This window comes from Dryobates pubescens, chromosome 31, assembly GCF_014839835.1.
Source record: "Dryobates pubescens isolate bDryPub1 chromosome 31, bDryPub1.pri, whole genome shotgun sequence".
Classification (NCBI taxonomy): domain Eukaryota; kingdom Metazoa; phylum Chordata; class Aves; order Piciformes; family Picidae; genus Dryobates; species Dryobates pubescens.
In genome coordinates, this window is record NC_071642.1 from 7,941,067 (window position 1) to 7,957,099 (window position 16,033).

At 61.6% G+C, this 16,033-nt stretch overlaps 1 protein-coding gene across 1 annotated transcript; it reads left to right on the forward strand.

Annotated features, from left to right (window-relative positions):
- The first annotated feature begins 623 nt into the window (after positions 1–623).
- On the forward strand, positions 624–15,287 carry NCAPH (non-SMC condensin I complex subunit H). Its single transcript, XM_054174901.1, has 15 exons — positions 624–686; positions 1,676–1,814; positions 3,038–3,156; positions 4,355–4,529; positions 6,329–6,420; positions 7,045–7,216; positions 8,379–8,555; positions 9,293–9,399; positions 9,931–10,053; positions 10,855–10,962; positions 11,607–11,762; positions 12,695–12,808; positions 12,984–13,069; positions 14,101–14,176; positions 15,228–15,287. The coding sequence occupies exons 1-15, from the start codon at positions 639–641 to the stop codon at positions 15,285–15,287; spliced, it is 1,752 nt and encodes a 583-aa protein (XP_054030876.1). The 5' UTR covers positions 624–638.
- The last annotated feature ends 746 nt before the right edge of the window (positions 15,288–16,033 follow it).

The window sequence follows — 16,033 nt, forward strand, 5'->3', positions numbered from 1 at the left end:
GCTGGCTGAGCCTTGAGCTCCCTTCCAGCCCTGACAGTTCTGTGCTTTTGTGACAGTTGTCTCTGGGCCTTGCCTCCTCTGTGCCCAGGTGTGGCTGGGCCCAATGCAAAGGACTGAGGGAGGGTACAGGGGGGAGGAGGAGGAGGGCTGTGTGAGGAGGAAGGAGAGGGTCCCCAACCCCCCCTGTGCCCCCCAGGCAGGCAGAGGCAAGGCTGCAGGAGCCCCTGCAATGGACCAACGCTCAGATTGCAGAACATTACAACACCTGCATCAAGCTCTCCACGGAGAACGTGAGTTGTGCTGCCCCAGGGAGGGCTCCTCATCCTGCCTCCTCTCTCCCCACCTCTCCCTGCCAATGCTTGCAAGGCCAGCAGGGGTTTCAAACTCCTTGGAGCCTTGGCTGTGTCATTATGCTTCCCCCAGGCCCTCTTCAGGCACAAACCGTGGCCGGATCTGGGCTCCTGCTGCTGCTCTGCCTGCAGTAACGAAGCAGGAGGTGGCACAGAGCACATCCCCTGGGTCCTGCTGGGGTCAGAGTGTTTGGCCAGGGCTCCCCTGCCAGGGGATCACTCCTGAGCTGTGCTTTCTTTCAGAAAATCACCACAAAGAATGCCTTTGGCTTACACCTGATAGACTACATGGCTGAAATCCTGGAACAGAAGGAGTCTAAGGAGACTAACTTCAAGGTGAGAGGAATCTGCCTGCTCCTGGGGGTGGTTTGTTCCCAGGGGTTTAGTCAATAACAAACCTCTGAAGCTGATCACTTCCACCAAAAACCAGCTGGTAGGGGCAGCACAGCCTCTTTTCACAGCAGCTTTTGGGTGTTGAAGCCTCTTGGATTCAACTGAAAGCTGAACTCTTTCAGTCAGGGACCTTCAGAAGGAGAACTTGGTTCAAAGGGAGACTTGGGAGGCCTCTGAGGTAACTGCTGGGTGGTACAACCAGCACCAAGGCAAGGCTGGAAAAGAAAGGGAGTCAGTGTGGGCAACTCCAGGTCTGATTTTGATCCAGGGTGGAGCAGAATAAGAACTGGGCACCACTCAGCAGAGTCTGGCCCCAGCCTCTTGCCCCCCACAGCTCCTTTAGCTCTTGCTGAGCATTGCTCAGCTGCCCTCTGGGGCTGCTCTTCTGCAGGCTCTCAGCCCCAGGGCTCTCAGCCTTTGCTGCTGCCAGAGCTGCTCCAGGCCCCTCAGCAGCTTCCCAGCCTGCCCTGGCCCCTCTCCAGCAGTTCTCTGTCCCTCTTAAGCTGGGGAGCCCAGAGCTGGACCCAGGACTCCAGCTGTGGCCTCAGCAGGGCAGAGCAGAGGGGAAGGAGAAACCTCCCTTGCCCTGCCGCTGCCCACACTCTTCTCCATGCCCCCCAGGACACCCTTGAGGCCTTCTTGGCCCCCAGGGCACATTGCTGGCTCCTGGGATTCAGATTCTGTTGTGTGATCCCTTCCAAGAGGGCCCAGGAGCAAGCTGGGCTGCAGCTGAGCAGCCCCATCCTGCCCCTGCCCTGCGCATCGCTCTCCGGAGCGCTGGGCCGCGGCGCTGGGGGCGGCGGTGTGCTGCCCGTGCTGGTGCCGGCTTGATGGTTGGACTGGATGATCTCAGAGGGCTTTTCCAACCCAAACAACTCCCTGATTCCAGGTGAGACTTCTCCCTCCCTCACTCCCTGTGTTCCTCCTCCCAGGTGGCCGTTGGCACTCTGGATGCCAGCGCCAAGATCTACTCGGCGCGGGTGGACGTCATCCACACCAACACCTACAGGGTGCTGGGAGGCTTGGGCAAGGATGTGGCACCTGCAGACGACGTGGAGAGCCCAGAAGGAGGTCTGAATTCCCTCCTTTCCTGTTAAGCTCTTCCCATTCCACCCCCATGGAAGAGCCCTCAGGTCTCAAGCAGCACCCCTGGGTTTCACCAGGGCTTTGTGCCTCCGACTTCACTTTGCCGGGGGGCGGGGAAGCCCCAGCTTGGTTTCTGTGGTGCTGGAGCAGGAAGGGTTGAGAGGAGAGCATCAGTTTGGGGCTCAGGGCTGTAGTCAGGGACTTTGACCCAGCTGGGATGTTCAGAAGGAAGTGTCCCACTCTTTGCTGTCCTCTGCTGAGAAAGCAAACTTGTGCTGTTAAGGTAAAATAGGCAAGAAAGAGAACTGCAGCACCCGGCCCAGAGCCACTGGGGGGTTGTGCTCATGAGCCCCTGGCTGGTGCTCCCTGCCCACTGGGTCTGCTTGTCACAGACTGACCCCTGAATCCCAGAGGGAGAGTGGGAGAAGGGAGCCCTGGAGCTCACCCAGTCCAAGTCCCCTGCCCCACCAGGGCACCCCCAGCAGCTTGCCCAGCAGCACAGTGCCCAGGGGGGGTTGGAAGCTCTCCACACCAGGAGACTCCACAACCTCTCTGGGCAGCCTGCTCCAGGCCTCCAGCACCCTCACAACAAACAACTTTCTCCTCAGGGGCAAACAGAACCTCCTGGCTGCCACTTTGTGCCCCTTGGCCTGGCCCTGGGCACCACTCAGCAGAGTCTGGCCCCAGCCTCTTGCCCCCCAACAGCTCCTTCAGCTCTTGCTGAGCATTGCTCAGCTGCCCTCTGGGGCTGCTCTTCTGCAGGCTCTCAGCCCCAGGGCTCTCAGCCTTTGCTGCTGCCAGAGCTGCTCCAGGCCCCTCAGCAGCTTCCCAGCCTGCCCTGGACTCTCTCCAGCACTTCCCTGTCCCTCTGCACCTGGGGAGCCCAGAGCTGGACCCAGGGCTGCAGCTGTGGCCTCACCAGGGCAGAGCCAGAGGAGCAGCAGAACCTCCCTCACCCTGCTGCCCACACTCTTCTCCATGCCCCCAGGACACCCTTGAGGCCCTTTTGGCCCCCAGGGCACACTGCTGGCTCCTGGGCACCTTCTTGTCCCCCAGCCCTCCCAGCTCCTTGGAGCTGCTCCCCAGCAGGTTCCCCTCCCCTGTGCTGCTGCGGGAGGTTAGTGCTCCCCAGTGCAAGCTCTGCCAGCCTACCCCAGGCTATGTCACCCAAGTTTTCTAAGCCCAGGCTGTTCCCCTTCTGCTCTCAGAAGCCAGCACAGCTCCTGAGGCTGCCAAGAGAGCTCAGAAGAAGAGCAAACGAAGCTTCAAAACCATCGCACAGGACATGAGCAGCATCAACCTGCCCGAGGCCAGCCGCCGCTGTGAGGTGTGTGGGGAGCAGCTGCTGGGCAGGCAGAGCTCACCTGCCCTCCCCTTTCCCCCCCTCTTTCCCCCTTTTCCCCCCCTCTTTCCCCCTTTTCCCCCCCTCTTTCCCCCTTTTCCCCCCCTCTTTCCCCCTTTTCCCCCCCTCTTTCCCCTTTTCCCCCCCTCTTTCCCCTTTTCCCCCCCACTTTCCCCCTTTTCCCCCCCTCTTTCCCCCTTTTCCCCCCCTCTTTCCCCCTTTTCCCCCCCTCTTTCCCCCTTTTCCCCCCCTCTTTCCCCCTTTTCCCCCCCTCTTTCCCCCTTTTCCCCCCCTCTTTCCCCCTTTTCCCCCCCCTTTCCCTCTTTTCCCCCCCTCTTTCCCCTTTTCCCCCCTCTTTCCCCCTTTTCCCCCCCTCTTTCCCCCTTTTCCCCCCTCTTTCCCCCTTTTCCCCCCTCTTTCCCTCTTTTCCCCCTCTTTCCCCTTTTCCTCCCCTTTTTTCCCCTTTTCCCCCCCACTTCCCCCTTTTCCCCCCCTCTTTCCCCGTTTTCCCCCCCTCTTTCCCCCTTTTCCCCCCCTCTTTCCCCCTTTTCCCCCCCTCTTTCCCCCTTTTCCCCCCCTCTTTCCCCCTTTTCCCCCCCTCTTTCCCCCTTTTCCCCCCCCTCTTTCCCCCTTTTCCCCCCCTCTTTCCCCCTTTTCCCCCCCTCTTTCCCCCTTTTCCCCCCCTCTTTCCCCCTTTTCCCCCCCTCTTTCCCCCTTTTCCCCCCCCTCTTTCCCCCTTTTCCCCCCCTCTTTCCCCCTTTTTCCCCCCCCTCTTTCCCCCTTTTCCCCCCTCTTTCCCCCTTTTTCCCCCCCCTCTTCCCCCCCCTTTCCCCCCCTCTCCCCCCTTTCCCCCCCTCTTCCCCCCTTTTCCCCCCCCTCTTCCCCCTTTTCCCCCCCCTCTTCCCCCCTTTTCCCCCCCCTCTTCCCCCCTTTTCCCCCCCCTCTTCCCCCCTTTTCCCCCCCCTCTTGCCCCTTTTTCCCGCCCTCTTCCCCTCTTGCCCCCCCCTCCGTCCCCCTTATCCCCCCCCTCTTCCCCCTGTGTGCTCCTCCTGGCTGGGGCAGCTGGGAGCCCTCTCCTAGCAGAAGCCACCTCCTGGGTCCTTCTCCCTTTGGATCCCTGATGCTGAGACCTCCATCCTCTGCCTCTGCTCCAGCCTTTGATTCTCCCCTTGCCTGCCTGCAGGTCAATCCCATGTTCCAGAGGACAGCTGCAGCCTTTGACCAGTGCAGCACAGCTGGTGTCTTCCTCAGCAGGACAAACACCTCAGGCTGCCACAGTGAGCTGCTCTTTGACTCCAAGCTGTTTCCTCTGCCTGCTGCACCCAGCACTGAGCCTGTGGCAGTGCCAGGACTGAAGGGTGAGTGCTGCTGGCTGCTGAGCATGGGCCACATCCAGCCCTTCCCAGCCCTTTCATCTTCCAGGTGTCCTCCCTGAGTCTGACCCAGCTTGACTGAGCTTGGGTGGAGAATGGCTGCAGAGCAGCCCTGAGGAGAAGGCCTTGGGGGTGCAAAGCTGCACAGGAGCTGGCACCAAGCACTGCCAGCCCAGCCCCAGCCTGCCCTGGGCTGAGCCCCAGCAGTGTGGGCAGCAGGGGCAGGGAGGGGATTCTGCCTCTCTGCTGTGCTCTGCTGAGACCTCCCTGCAGTGCTGGGGCAGCTCTGGAGCCCTCAGCACAGACAGGGACCTGGTGGAGCAGGGCCAGAGGAGGCCACAGCAATGCTGGCAGGGCTGGAAGGGCTCTGCTGGGAGTTGGGGTTGTTCAGCCTGGAGAAGAGAAGGCTCCAGGGAGACCTTCTAGTGGCCTTTCAGCACCTGAAGGAGTGGCACAGGAGAGCTGGGGAGGGACTTTAGCCAAAGGCCTGGAGTGACAGGACCAGAGGTGATGGCTTCAGACTGGAAGAAGCTGGATGGGGACTGGACATGAGGAGCAAATTCTTCCCCAGGGGGGTGGTGAGGCTCTGGAAGAGGCTGCCCAGAGAAGCTGTGGAGGCTCCAAGGCTGGAAGTGTCCAAAGCCAGGCTGGATGAGGCCTTGAGCAGCTGGGGCTGGTGGGAGGTGTCCCTGCCTGGGGCAGGCAGCTTTCAACCAGATGCCCTTGAAGATCCTTTCCAACCCAAGCTATCCACTAGTGCTTGGTGCTTTTGTTTTGGCTTCCCCATGGCACCACTGCTCTGCCTCTGCTGCAGCTGCAGCTGGGAACAGGAAGGGCTTTGGAGGCTTTGGATCACTGCATGCAGGGCAGGCTCTGCCAGCCTCCCTTTCTGCTGAGAAATGAACCCAAATCATGGGACCACCCAGTGGGAGGGGCTGGGAAGGGACCTCCAGAGATCACTGAGTGCAACCTCCCTGCCAGAGCAGTCACCCAGGGCAGGCCACACAGGAACACATCCAGATGGCTTCTGAAAGCCTCCAGAGGAGACTCCACAACCTCTCTGGGCAGCCTGCTCCAGGCCTCCAGCACCCTCACACCAAAGAGATGTCCTGTCCTGCTCAGGTGGAACCTCCTGGGGGCCACTTTGTGCCCAGTGCAGCTCATCCACAGGGCACCAGTGGCAAGAGCCTGGCACCTGCTCCTTGCCCCACACCCTCCAGATGTTTGTGAACATTGCTCAGCCCCAGGGCTCTCAGCCTTTGCTGCTGCCAGAGCTGCTCCAGGCCCTTCAGCAGCCTCCCAGCCTGCCCTGGACTCTCCCCAGCACTTCCCTGCCCCTCTGCAGCTGGGGAGCCCAGAGCTGGACTCAGGGCTGCAGCTGTGTCCTCAGCAGGGCAGAGCAGAGGAGCAGGAGAACCTCCCTCACCCTGCTGCCCACACTCTTCTCCATGCCCCCCAGGACACCCTTGAGGCCTTCTTGGCCCCCAGGGCACACTGCTGGCTCCTGGGCACCTTGCTGTCCCCCAGCCCTCCCAGCTCCTTCTCCTTGGAGCTGCTCCCCAGCAGGTTCCCCTCCCCTGTGCTGCAGGAGGTTGGTGCTGCCCAGGGGCAGGACCCTGCCCTTGCCCTGCTTGAACCACAGTGCTTCTGCAGCAAGCCCTGTGCTGCCCTGGGTGCCAGGAGAGCTGCCTGCAGCCTGACTCCAAGAATGGTTTTGGACCAGGCACTGGGCTCAGCCCTTGCTGGCTTCATCTTCTGGCTGATTTGTTCCCTGTTGTCTCCAGCCCTGCTTGAAGAATGCCTTGAGAAACGTCCCATCTGCTCCTCCCTGGCTGGCTTCCAGTTCACCAAGTGGGATGCTGACAGCCATGCTGAGGTAGGTGAAGCAGTTCTGTGCTGCTTGCTGTGCTCACCACCTCCAGAGCCACCTTGGAGGCCCAGAGGATGAGGGAGCCACAGAGTTGCTTGGGCTGGAAAAGCTCTCTGAGCTCACCCAGTCCAGCATCAGCCCAACCCCACCCTGGCCACCAAAGCACAGCCCCAGGTGCCATGGCCACAGGGTTGTGCAGCACCTCCAGGGCTGGGGACTCCACCACCTCCCTGGGCAGCACCTCCCTGAGCCCTCCTGCAGGAGGGAAGTTTCTCTTCGTGTCCCAACCTGAACCTGCCCCTGGGGCTCCCTGAGGCCATTTCCTCTCATCCTGTCCCTTGCTCCTTGGTGGAAGAGCCCAACCCCCACCTGGCTCCAGCCTCCCTTCAGGGAGCTGCAGAGAGCCAGGAGGTCTCCCCTCAGCCTCCTTCTGCCCAGCTCCCTCCGCTGCTCCTCCCCAGCCCTCTCCTCCAGCCCCTTCCCCACCTTCCTTGCCCTCTTCTTCAGCCCCTCAGTGCCCTTCTGGGCGTGAGGAGGCCAGCAGTGCCCCCCAGGCCTTGAGGCTGTGGTGCTGTGGGGACGCTGGGGGCCTGCCCTGGGTTGTCCTGAGCCCCTGCCCTGCTGCTGCAGTCGGTGTCAGCCCTGCTGGAGAAGCTCAGGAGGAGCGAGCAGGCCTTCGATGTCACCGCGGCGCCCGAGAGCGACCCCGAGGAGCCTCCCGGCCTGCCCCACAGCCCCTCCGGCTCAGACTCCCCCGGGGGGGCAGCAGCAACTCAGCTGGGGCACTTCCAGGAAGACCTCAGCACCATTGGGATAACCAGCCAGAGCAACAGGTCAGCACCCCCTGGGAATCCACCTGGGCTGCCCCCCAGGGGGAGGGCTCGAGTCGCCTGGGGGCCTTGGACCTCCCAAGGGCAGCTGGTGCAGCCCCCTGCAGGCAGCAGGGCACCTCCAGCTAGGGCAGGTTGCTCTGGGCCACACCAAGTTTGGCCTTGAATGTCTGCAGGGATCCTCAACCACCTCCCTGGGCAGCCTGTCCCAGTGTCTCCCCAGCCTCACTGTGCAGAACTCCCTCCTGATGGCCAACCTAACTCTGCCCTGCTCCAGCTCCTAACCCTTGAACTCCCTCCTGTGCCCAGCCTAACTCTGCCCTGCTCCAGTTCCCAACCCTTGAACTCCCTCCTGTGCCCAGCCTAACTCTGCCCTGCTCCAGCTCCCAACCCTTGAACTCCCTCCTGTGCCCAGCCTAACTCTGCCCTGCTCCAGTTCCCAACCCTTGAACTCCCTCCTGTGCCCAGCCTAACTCTGCCCTGCTCCAGTTCCCAACCCTTGAACTCCCTCCTGTGCCCAGCCTAACTCTGCCCTGCTCCAGCTCCCAACCCTTGAACTCCCTCCTGTGCCCAGCCTAACTCTGCCCTGCTCCAGCTCCCAACCCTTGAACCCCCTCCTGTGCCCAGCCTAACTCTGCCCTGCTCCAGTCCCTTGCCCCTTGGCCTATCCCCACAGCCCCTGCTGAGCAGTCCCTCCCCAGCCTGCCTGCAGCTCCCCTTCACATAATGAAGTGCAGCCCCAAGGTCTCCCTGCAGCCTTCTCTTCTGCAGGCTGAGCAGCCCCAGCTCTCTCAGCCTGTCCCCACAGGGGAGGTTCTGCAGCCCTCTGCCCTCCTGCATGGCCTCCCCTGGACCCTCTCCAGCAGCTCCAGGTCCTGCTCTCTCCCAGCGGGCTGTGGCTTGCTTTCCACTCCAGTTTTGCCCACCCCCAGCAATAAGAATCTCTCCACCCTCCAAGAGGACCTTTTTGAGGGCCACCTTTCCCTGGAGTGCTTCCTTTTCTGCTCCCTCTTCTTGCCCCCTGCCCTGGGCCCAGCCCAGCCCTGGCTCCAGCAGCAGCCTCACGGCCGGCTGGGCAGCCCCGGCTCAGCCCCAGCCCCAGGGTGCTGCTCAGGAGGCTTGCTGAGGGCAGAGCACTCAGCAGCATCTCTGCTCCTTCCAGGGGGGATGTGATGAGCTTGGAAGGAGGAGACATTTGCACCATGAGCCTGCACCTCTCCCTGAAGGCAGGAGAGTATTCCTACTTCAGCCCCCGCACGCTCTCCATGTGGGCCGGCCCCGAGCACTGGCGCTTCAAACCTCCCCACAGATGTAGGTACCTGGGGGGGCAGCAGCCTGGAGGGGCTGCCCAGGGCCTGCTGGGCTGCACCCTGGGGACTGAGCTCAAGCACCAGGCCAAGGGTTGGCTCCTGCAGCTCCTGGAGGGGGGGAGATGGCTGGGTCTGAAGGCACCGAAGTTGAGGTAGCAGGGAGCTGGGCACCGGTGGTGCTCCCCAGGGCTTGGGGCTGGGGCCAGGGCTCTTCAATGCCTTCAGCTATGATCTGGAGGAGGAGATGGAGGCTCCCTCAGCCACTCTGCAGCTGGCACCAGGCTGGGTGGCAGAGCTGAGCTGCTGGAGGGGTGGAGGCTCTGCAGAGGGAGCTGTGCCAGGCTGGGTGGATGTGCCAAGGCCAATGGATGAGGTTCAGCAGGGCCAAGGGCTGGGTCCTGCCCTTGGGCCACAACCACCCCAGGAAGGCTCCAGGCTGGAAAGTGCCTGGTGGGAAAGGCCCTGGGGGTGCTGGGTGCCAGCAGCTGGAGAGGAGCCAGGGGGTGCCCAGGTGGCCAAGAAGGTCACCAGCAGCCTGGCCTGGAGTGGGCAGCAGGAGCAGGGCAGGGATGGTGCCCCTGGGCTGGGCACTGGGGAGGCCACAGCTTGAGGGCTGGGCTCAGGGTTGGGCCCTCCTGCAGATGATGTTGACCTCTCTGAAGCATGAAACCCAGAGCAACACCCACTGCTTTCCCCTAACAAAAGGGAAGGTCCTGACAGTTTCCTTCCCTCCTGCAGCTAGTACTCAGACTGTGGGAGAGAGGAAGAGCAGGGCCATGAGGAAAGCTTTTGAGCTGGGCTTTGATGAGGCCATGGAGTTCAAGGGGCACTTCCGTGAGACCAAGGTAGGTGCTGAGGCCCTGCCTGCTCCTGCCTGCTCTGCTCTCTTCTGGCTCAGAGAAGCACAGCATCATCTGGGATGGAAGAGACCTTCAAGACCATGGAGCCCAACCCTTCACCCAGCACTGCCAGGGCACCACCACCCCATGGCCCTCAGCACCACAGCTCCAGGGCTTGGAAAGCCCTCCAGGCCTGGGGACTCCACCACTGCCCTGGGCAGCCCTCAAGGGCAAGAAATTGTTCCTCAGGGCCAACCTGAACCTGCCCTGGGGTGCCCTGAGGCCATTTCCCCCTGTCCTGTCCCTTGTTCCTTGGCAGAAGAGCTCAACCCCCACCTGGCTCCAGCCTCCTGGCAGGGAGCTGCAGAGAGCCACAAGGTCTCCCCTCAGCCTCCTGCTCCCTCAGCTGCTCCTCCTCAGCCCTCTTCTCCAGACCCTTCCCCACCTCTGTTGCCTTTCTTTGGACACCAAACTAAGTTCCAAAGCCCTCTTTCTGCTTCAGCCTTCTGAGCTGATGGTATCTGTCCCCTTCTCCAGGCTCCTGTCACTCTAGCCAGATCCCTTCTGGACAGTGACAACCCCAGGAGCACCACACTGCCTCCAGACTTCAACTATGACCCTGTCAATGTTCTCCAGCTGTTCCTCAAGCCAGATGTTAAGGTAAGAACCTTCTCTGAAAGCCTCTTGGCCATGATTCCACCACAAACCTGCTCCTCAAGCCCTCCTAGGGTGCTCCTGAAGGTTGGAGATGCATCAACAGTGACCCAACCTGCCTGTGGATGCTGAGGTGGCTTTAGGAGGGGGCTGACAGAGGGCTGCTCCTTGAGGAGGAGGAGGAGAAAGCTGGGAAAAGGAGAGGTGATGAAGGAGCAAGGTGAAAGCACTGCAGTGTTTGGAGCGGGAGTTGTCTCTGTCCTGGTGAGACCTCACCTGGGGTATTGCATCCAGCTCTGGGCTCCCCAGCTGAGGAGGGACAGGGAGCTGCTGGAGAGAGGCCAAGGGAGGGCTGCAAGGCTGCTGAAGGGACTGCAGCACTGCCTGGGGAGGAGAGGCTGAGAGCCCTGGGGGTGCTGAGTGTGGAGAGGAGAAGGCTGAGAGGGAGCTGCTCAATGGCTCTCAAGAGCTGAGGGCTGGGGGGCAGGAGGGAGGGGACAGGCTCTGCTCAGCTGCACCCTGGGACAGGCCAAGGGGCAAGGGATGGAAAGTGCAGCACAGGAGGTTGCAGCTCAGCAGGAGGAGGAACTTCTGCCCTGGGAGGCTGCCAGAGGCCTGGAGCAGGCTGCCCAGAGAGGTTGTGGAGTCTCCTTGTGTGGAGCCTTTGCAGCCCTGTCTGGATGTGTTCCTGTGTGCCCTGGGCTGGGTTCTCTGCTCCTGCTCTGGCAGGGGGCTGGGGCTGGGAGCTCTGTGGAGGTCCCTTCCAGCCCCTGAGCTCCTGTGTGATCCTCTTCCTGCCCCCTGCAGATCTCCAGGCTGTTGTCTGCAGGCAGCTCCTTGGAGCCCGGGGCTGGGGTCGGTGACTATGACTACAACAACCCCAACGATGCCTCCAACTTCTGCCCTGCCCTGCAGGTAACTGCAGCATTGCTGTGCCACCTGGCCTTGGTCTGTGCTGGGAATCATTCAGGAGCTCTGTGCCCTCCCTGGGAGGTGTCCAAGGCCAGCTTGGCTGAGGGCCTGAGCAAGCTGTGCTGGAGGGAGGTGTCCCTGCAGGGGGCTGGGGCTGCCTGAGCTTTGAGCTCCTTTCCAACCCATCCTACTGAGGTAGGTTTCTTCTGAGGCTTCAGCTTCCTGCCAGGCCACTGCTGGCCACTGAGGGTGCTGGTGACAAGCCTGGCCCCAGCTTGGCAGCAGAGCCTTCAACTCTGTTGCCTTCTGCTGCAGAAGAGGCTTTTGGTGTCTCTGCCCTTGGCTTTGCTTAGCCTTGGCCCAGCCCAAGAGCTGTGGGGAAGGAGAGCACCTTCCATGGGTGTTCTCCATGCCCACCTCTCAGGCAGGTGGGGACACCTCCCCCATGAGGAGAGGGCAGGCCCTGCTGCTCTCCCAGTGCAGGACACCTCCCCCATGAGGAGAGGGCAGGCCCTGCTGCTCTCCCAGTGCAGGACACCTCCCCCATGAGGAGGGGGCAGGCCCTGCTGCTCTCCCAGTGCAGGAGAGCTCTGGCTCCTCAGAGGTGGTCTCTGGGTGGCCTCACTCTGCTGTCTCTTCCTGCTCAGGCTGCAGACAGTGAGGATGACAATGACCTTGCCCACTGCACAGGCCAGGCAGAGGACTTCAACCTGACTGCCTACCCTGGAGGCCAAGCTGCTGAGCTCAGCAGAGCCAATCTCACAGCCTATGGAGAGCTGAACCTCATCCCTGAGCCCCAGAAGGTGAGGCACTCATCACTGCTCCCTGGGCAGCTCTGGAGCAGAGCCTCTCAACACCCTGGGAGCTTCTGAGAGCAGCTTCCCTGGGGCAGGACCTCCTGGGGTTTGCTGCTGGGGACTTTCCTCCCTGGTGCAGCCTTGTGTGAGAGGAGGGACACAGAAACCCCAGGGGGAGCAGCAGGACAGTGCTGAGCCTCAGGCAGAGCTGTGCTGTGGTTGTTTCTGGGGGGCTGGCTGAGCACAGTGAGTGCTCACAGTGGGTTGGGAGCAGCCCTGCAGAAAGAGCCTTGGGGGTGCTGGGTGCTGAGCAGCTCCCCAGGAGCCAGCAGTGCCTCCTGCAGCCTAAAGGCAGCTGGGTGCTGGGCTGCAGCCAGAGCAGGGTGGGCAGCAGGGCAGCAGAGGGGATTCTGCCCCTGGGCTCTGCTCTGCTCAGACCTCACCTCCAATCCTGCCTCCAGCTCTGGGGTCCCCAGCAGGAGAAGGACACAGAGCTGTGGAGTGAGGCCAGAGGAGGCCACAAAGATGCTGCCAGGGCTGGAGCAGCTCTGCTGTGAGCACAGGCTGAGGGAGCTGGGGCTGTGCAGCCTGCAGAGGAGAAGGCTCCAGGGGGACCTCAGAGCTGCCTGCCAGGAGCTGAAGGGATCCTGCAGGAAGGCTGCAGAGAGACTTCTCCTGAGGGTGTCTAGAGCCAGGGCAAGGGGGAATGGTTTGAAGCTGAGGCAGAGCAGGGTCAGAGTGGAGCTGAGGAAGAAGCTCTTCAGGCTGCCCAGGGAGGCTGTGGCTGCCTCCTGCCTGGGGGTGTTGGAGGCCAGGCTGGATGAGGCCTTGAGCAGCTGAGCCTGGCTGAGAACTGCCCCTGGGCATGGAGGGGAGGTGCAGCAGCTGCTCTGTGAGGTCCCTTCCAGGCTGAGCCATGCTGGGATTCCTGTCCCCAGGTCAACAAGTTCATGATCCAGTATGCAAAGACAGCCAAGAAAATTGACATCAAGCACCTGAAGAAAAACATGTGGGGCCTGCTGACTGAGGACCAGGAGAGAGATGCAGCAGAGGTGAGTGCAGGGGGAACCAGGTAGCTCAGCAGGCCAAGAAGAAGGCCCTGCAGAGGCAGCCCTGGGCAGGCTGAGCAGCTGTGGCTTGCTCCTTGCTGGGATCAGCCTGCTGGGGTTTGAGCTCTGAAAGCTGAGGAGCCAGGGGTGAGCAGAGTCTTGTCCTTCTGCTGGGTAGGTGGAAAATGCAAAGCAAAAGGAGGACAAATCAGTGGTGGCAGGACAGAAGACCTTGAGCAGCATCACACAGGAACTGCATCACAGGTAGGCCCTAAAAAAGGTTGGACTGAAGATGAGAGAGAAACTTCAGCTGAGCTGGGGCTGAGAGCCTGCAGAAGAGCAGCCCCAGAGGGCAGCTGAGCAATGCTCAGCAAGAGCTGAAGGAGCTGTGGGGGGCAAGAGGCTGGGGCCAGGCTCTGCTGAGTGGTGCCAAGGGCCAGGCCAAGGGGCAAGGGGCACAAAGTGGCAGCCAGGAGGTTCTGTTTGCCCCTGAGGAGAAAGTTGTTTGTTGTGAGAGCAGCCAGGCAGAGAGGGACCTGGGGGTACTGGTTGATAGGAGGGTGAACATGAGCCTGCAGTGTGCCCAGGGGGCCAAGAAGGCCAAGGGCATCCTGGCCTGCATCAGGAACAGTGTGGCCAGCAGGAGCAGGGAGCTCATTGTGCCCTGTGCTCAGCACTGCTTAGGCCACACCTGGAGTCCTGTGTCCAGTTCTGGGCTCCTCAGTTCCAGAAGGACATTGAGAGACTTGAAGGTGTCCAGAGAAGGGCAATGAGGCTGGGGAGGGGTCTGGGGCACAGCCCTGGGAGGAGAGGAGAGGCTGAGGGAGCTGGGGTTGCTTAGCCTGCAGAAGAGGAGGCTCAGGGGAGACCTCATTGCTCTCTGCAACTCCCTGAAGGGAGGTTGTAGCCAGGTGGGGGTTGGTCTCTTCTCCCAGGCACCCAGCAGCAGAACAAGAGGACACAGTCTCAAGCTGTGCCAGGGGAGGTTCAGGCTGGAGGTGAGGAGAAAGTTCTTCCCCTAGAGAGGAATTGGCCACTGGGCTGTGCTGCCCAGGGAGGTGGTGGAGTCCCCAGCCCTGGGGGTGTTCAGGAAAGGCTTGGATGTGGCCCTTGGAGCCATGGTTCAGCTGTCAGGAGGTGTCAGGGGCTAGGTCATAGGTTGGACTTGCTGATCCCTGAGGCCTTCTCCAGCCTGGGTGATTCTGTGCCTGGGGACCTGGGCCTTGGACCCATTCTCCAGCCAGCAGGCTGCACTGGGCTCTGGCCCTGCTCACCTCCTGCCTTCTCTTCCCTAGGTTGCCTTCCTCAGTGGCTCAGGAGCTCTCTGTCCCCTTGGCCTTTGCCTGCCTCCTGCATTTGGCCAATGAGAAGGTGAGTGCTGGGTGTCCCTAGGAGGTGTGGGGGGCAGAGTGGAAGGCACTGGGAGCAGCACCATTTCCTGCCTTCCATCCCTGCTTGAGAGCCACCTTTGATCCTTACAGTGAGCATAAACCAGGTGAACCCTGGCACAGGCTGCCAAGGAGGCTGTGGCTGCCTCCTGCCTGGAGGTGCTCAGGGCCAGGCTGGATGAGGCCCTGAGCAAGCTATGCTGGTGAGAGGTGTCCCTGCCCATGGCAGGGGGTTGGAGCTGGCTGAGCTCTGAGGTCCCTTCCAACCCAACCCATTCTCTGATGCTATGAACTGGGAGGTGGCAGCCCCTGGTCAGGCACTGGGAGCAGCCTTGCTGCTGTCTGTCCATCCTTGTCCTGGGGGCTGGCAGCAGGGCAGTGAGCTCCTGGGTGTTCCAAACCTTGTCAAGGAGAAGCCATAGTCTGGTGAGTGCTGATGGTGCTCCCCAGCTCCAGGGGGACAGGGAAGTGCTGGAGGGAGTCCAGGGCAGGCTGGGAAGCTGCTGAGGGGCCTGGAGCAGCTCTGGCAGCAGCAAAGGCTGAGAGCCCTGGGGCTGAGAGCCTGGAGGAGAGCAGCCCCAGAGGGCAGCTGAGCAATGCTCAGCAAGAGCTAAAGGAGCTGTGGGGGGCAAGAGGCTGGGGCCAGGCTCTGCTGAGTGGTGCCCAGGGCCAGGCCAAGGGTCAAGGGGCACAAAGTGGCAGCCAGGAGGTTCTGTTTGCCCCTGAGGAGAAAGTTGTTTGTTGTGAGGGTGCTGGAGGCCTGGAGCAGGCTGCCCAGAGAGGTTGTGGAGTCTCCTGGTGTGGAGAGCTTCCAACCCCCCCTGGGCACTGTGCTGCTGGGCAAGCTGCTGGGGGTGCCCCTGGTGGGGCAGGGGGCTTGGCCTGGGTGAGCTCCAGAGCTCCCTTCCTGCTCCACCAGGCTGGGATCCTAGGCCAGAGAGGGTTGGGCTTGTTCTGGACCTCATCCTGCAGGTTTCCAGTGCCAGCCTTTCAGCCTCCTTGTCTCACCCTCAGCTTTTCTTTGCTGTTCCCAGAACCTGAAGCTGGAGGGCATGGAGGACCTCTCTGATGTCATCATAGTCCAGGACACCTGAGCTGCACCTGGAGCAGGCCCACCCAGCACAGAGCTCAGCTCCCCAGCTGCTCACTCTGGACCATCTCTGTGGCTCTTCCCAGCACCATTGCTGGGGAGTTCCTCCTGCTCCCTGCACCTCAGGGAGACTTTTTCCATCCTGGAGCTCCTAATGCTCTGCAAGGTGGAGAGCTGCAGCCCTGCCTGCCTGCTGCCTGCCAGCTCTGCTCCACCTGCAGCTGCTGGAGTTCCTCCACCTTACTGTGAACCACCAAGGCTCTCCCATGTGTCCCTCTTGGCTCCCCTTCCCAGTCTGTGGACTCTCACCTCTCCCAGCTCCCCTGGGGGGAATCCCATGGAATGTTTCCACCTTCTTCTTGTTGCTGTTTGGTTTGTTTGGTAACCTGAGCTTAAACTTCCTCTCAGTGTTTACAGACTTTGGAAGCTGGGGGCTGTGGCTCCTGCTGCTCAGCACTGCTCAGGCCACACCTGGAGCCCTGTGTCCAGTTCTGGGCTCCTCAGCTCAAGAAGGACATTGAGAGACTTGGAGGTGTCCAGAGAAGGGCAAGGAGGCTGGGGAGGGGTCTGGGGCACAGCCCTGTGAGGAGAGGCTGAGGGAGCTGGGGTTGCTTAGCCTGGAGAAGAGGAGGCTCAGGGGAGACCTTCTTGCTCTCTTCAACTCCCTGAAGGGAGGTTGGAGCCAGGTGGGGGTTGGGCTCTTCTCCCAGGCAGCCAGCACCAGAACAAGAGGACACAGTCTGAAGCTGT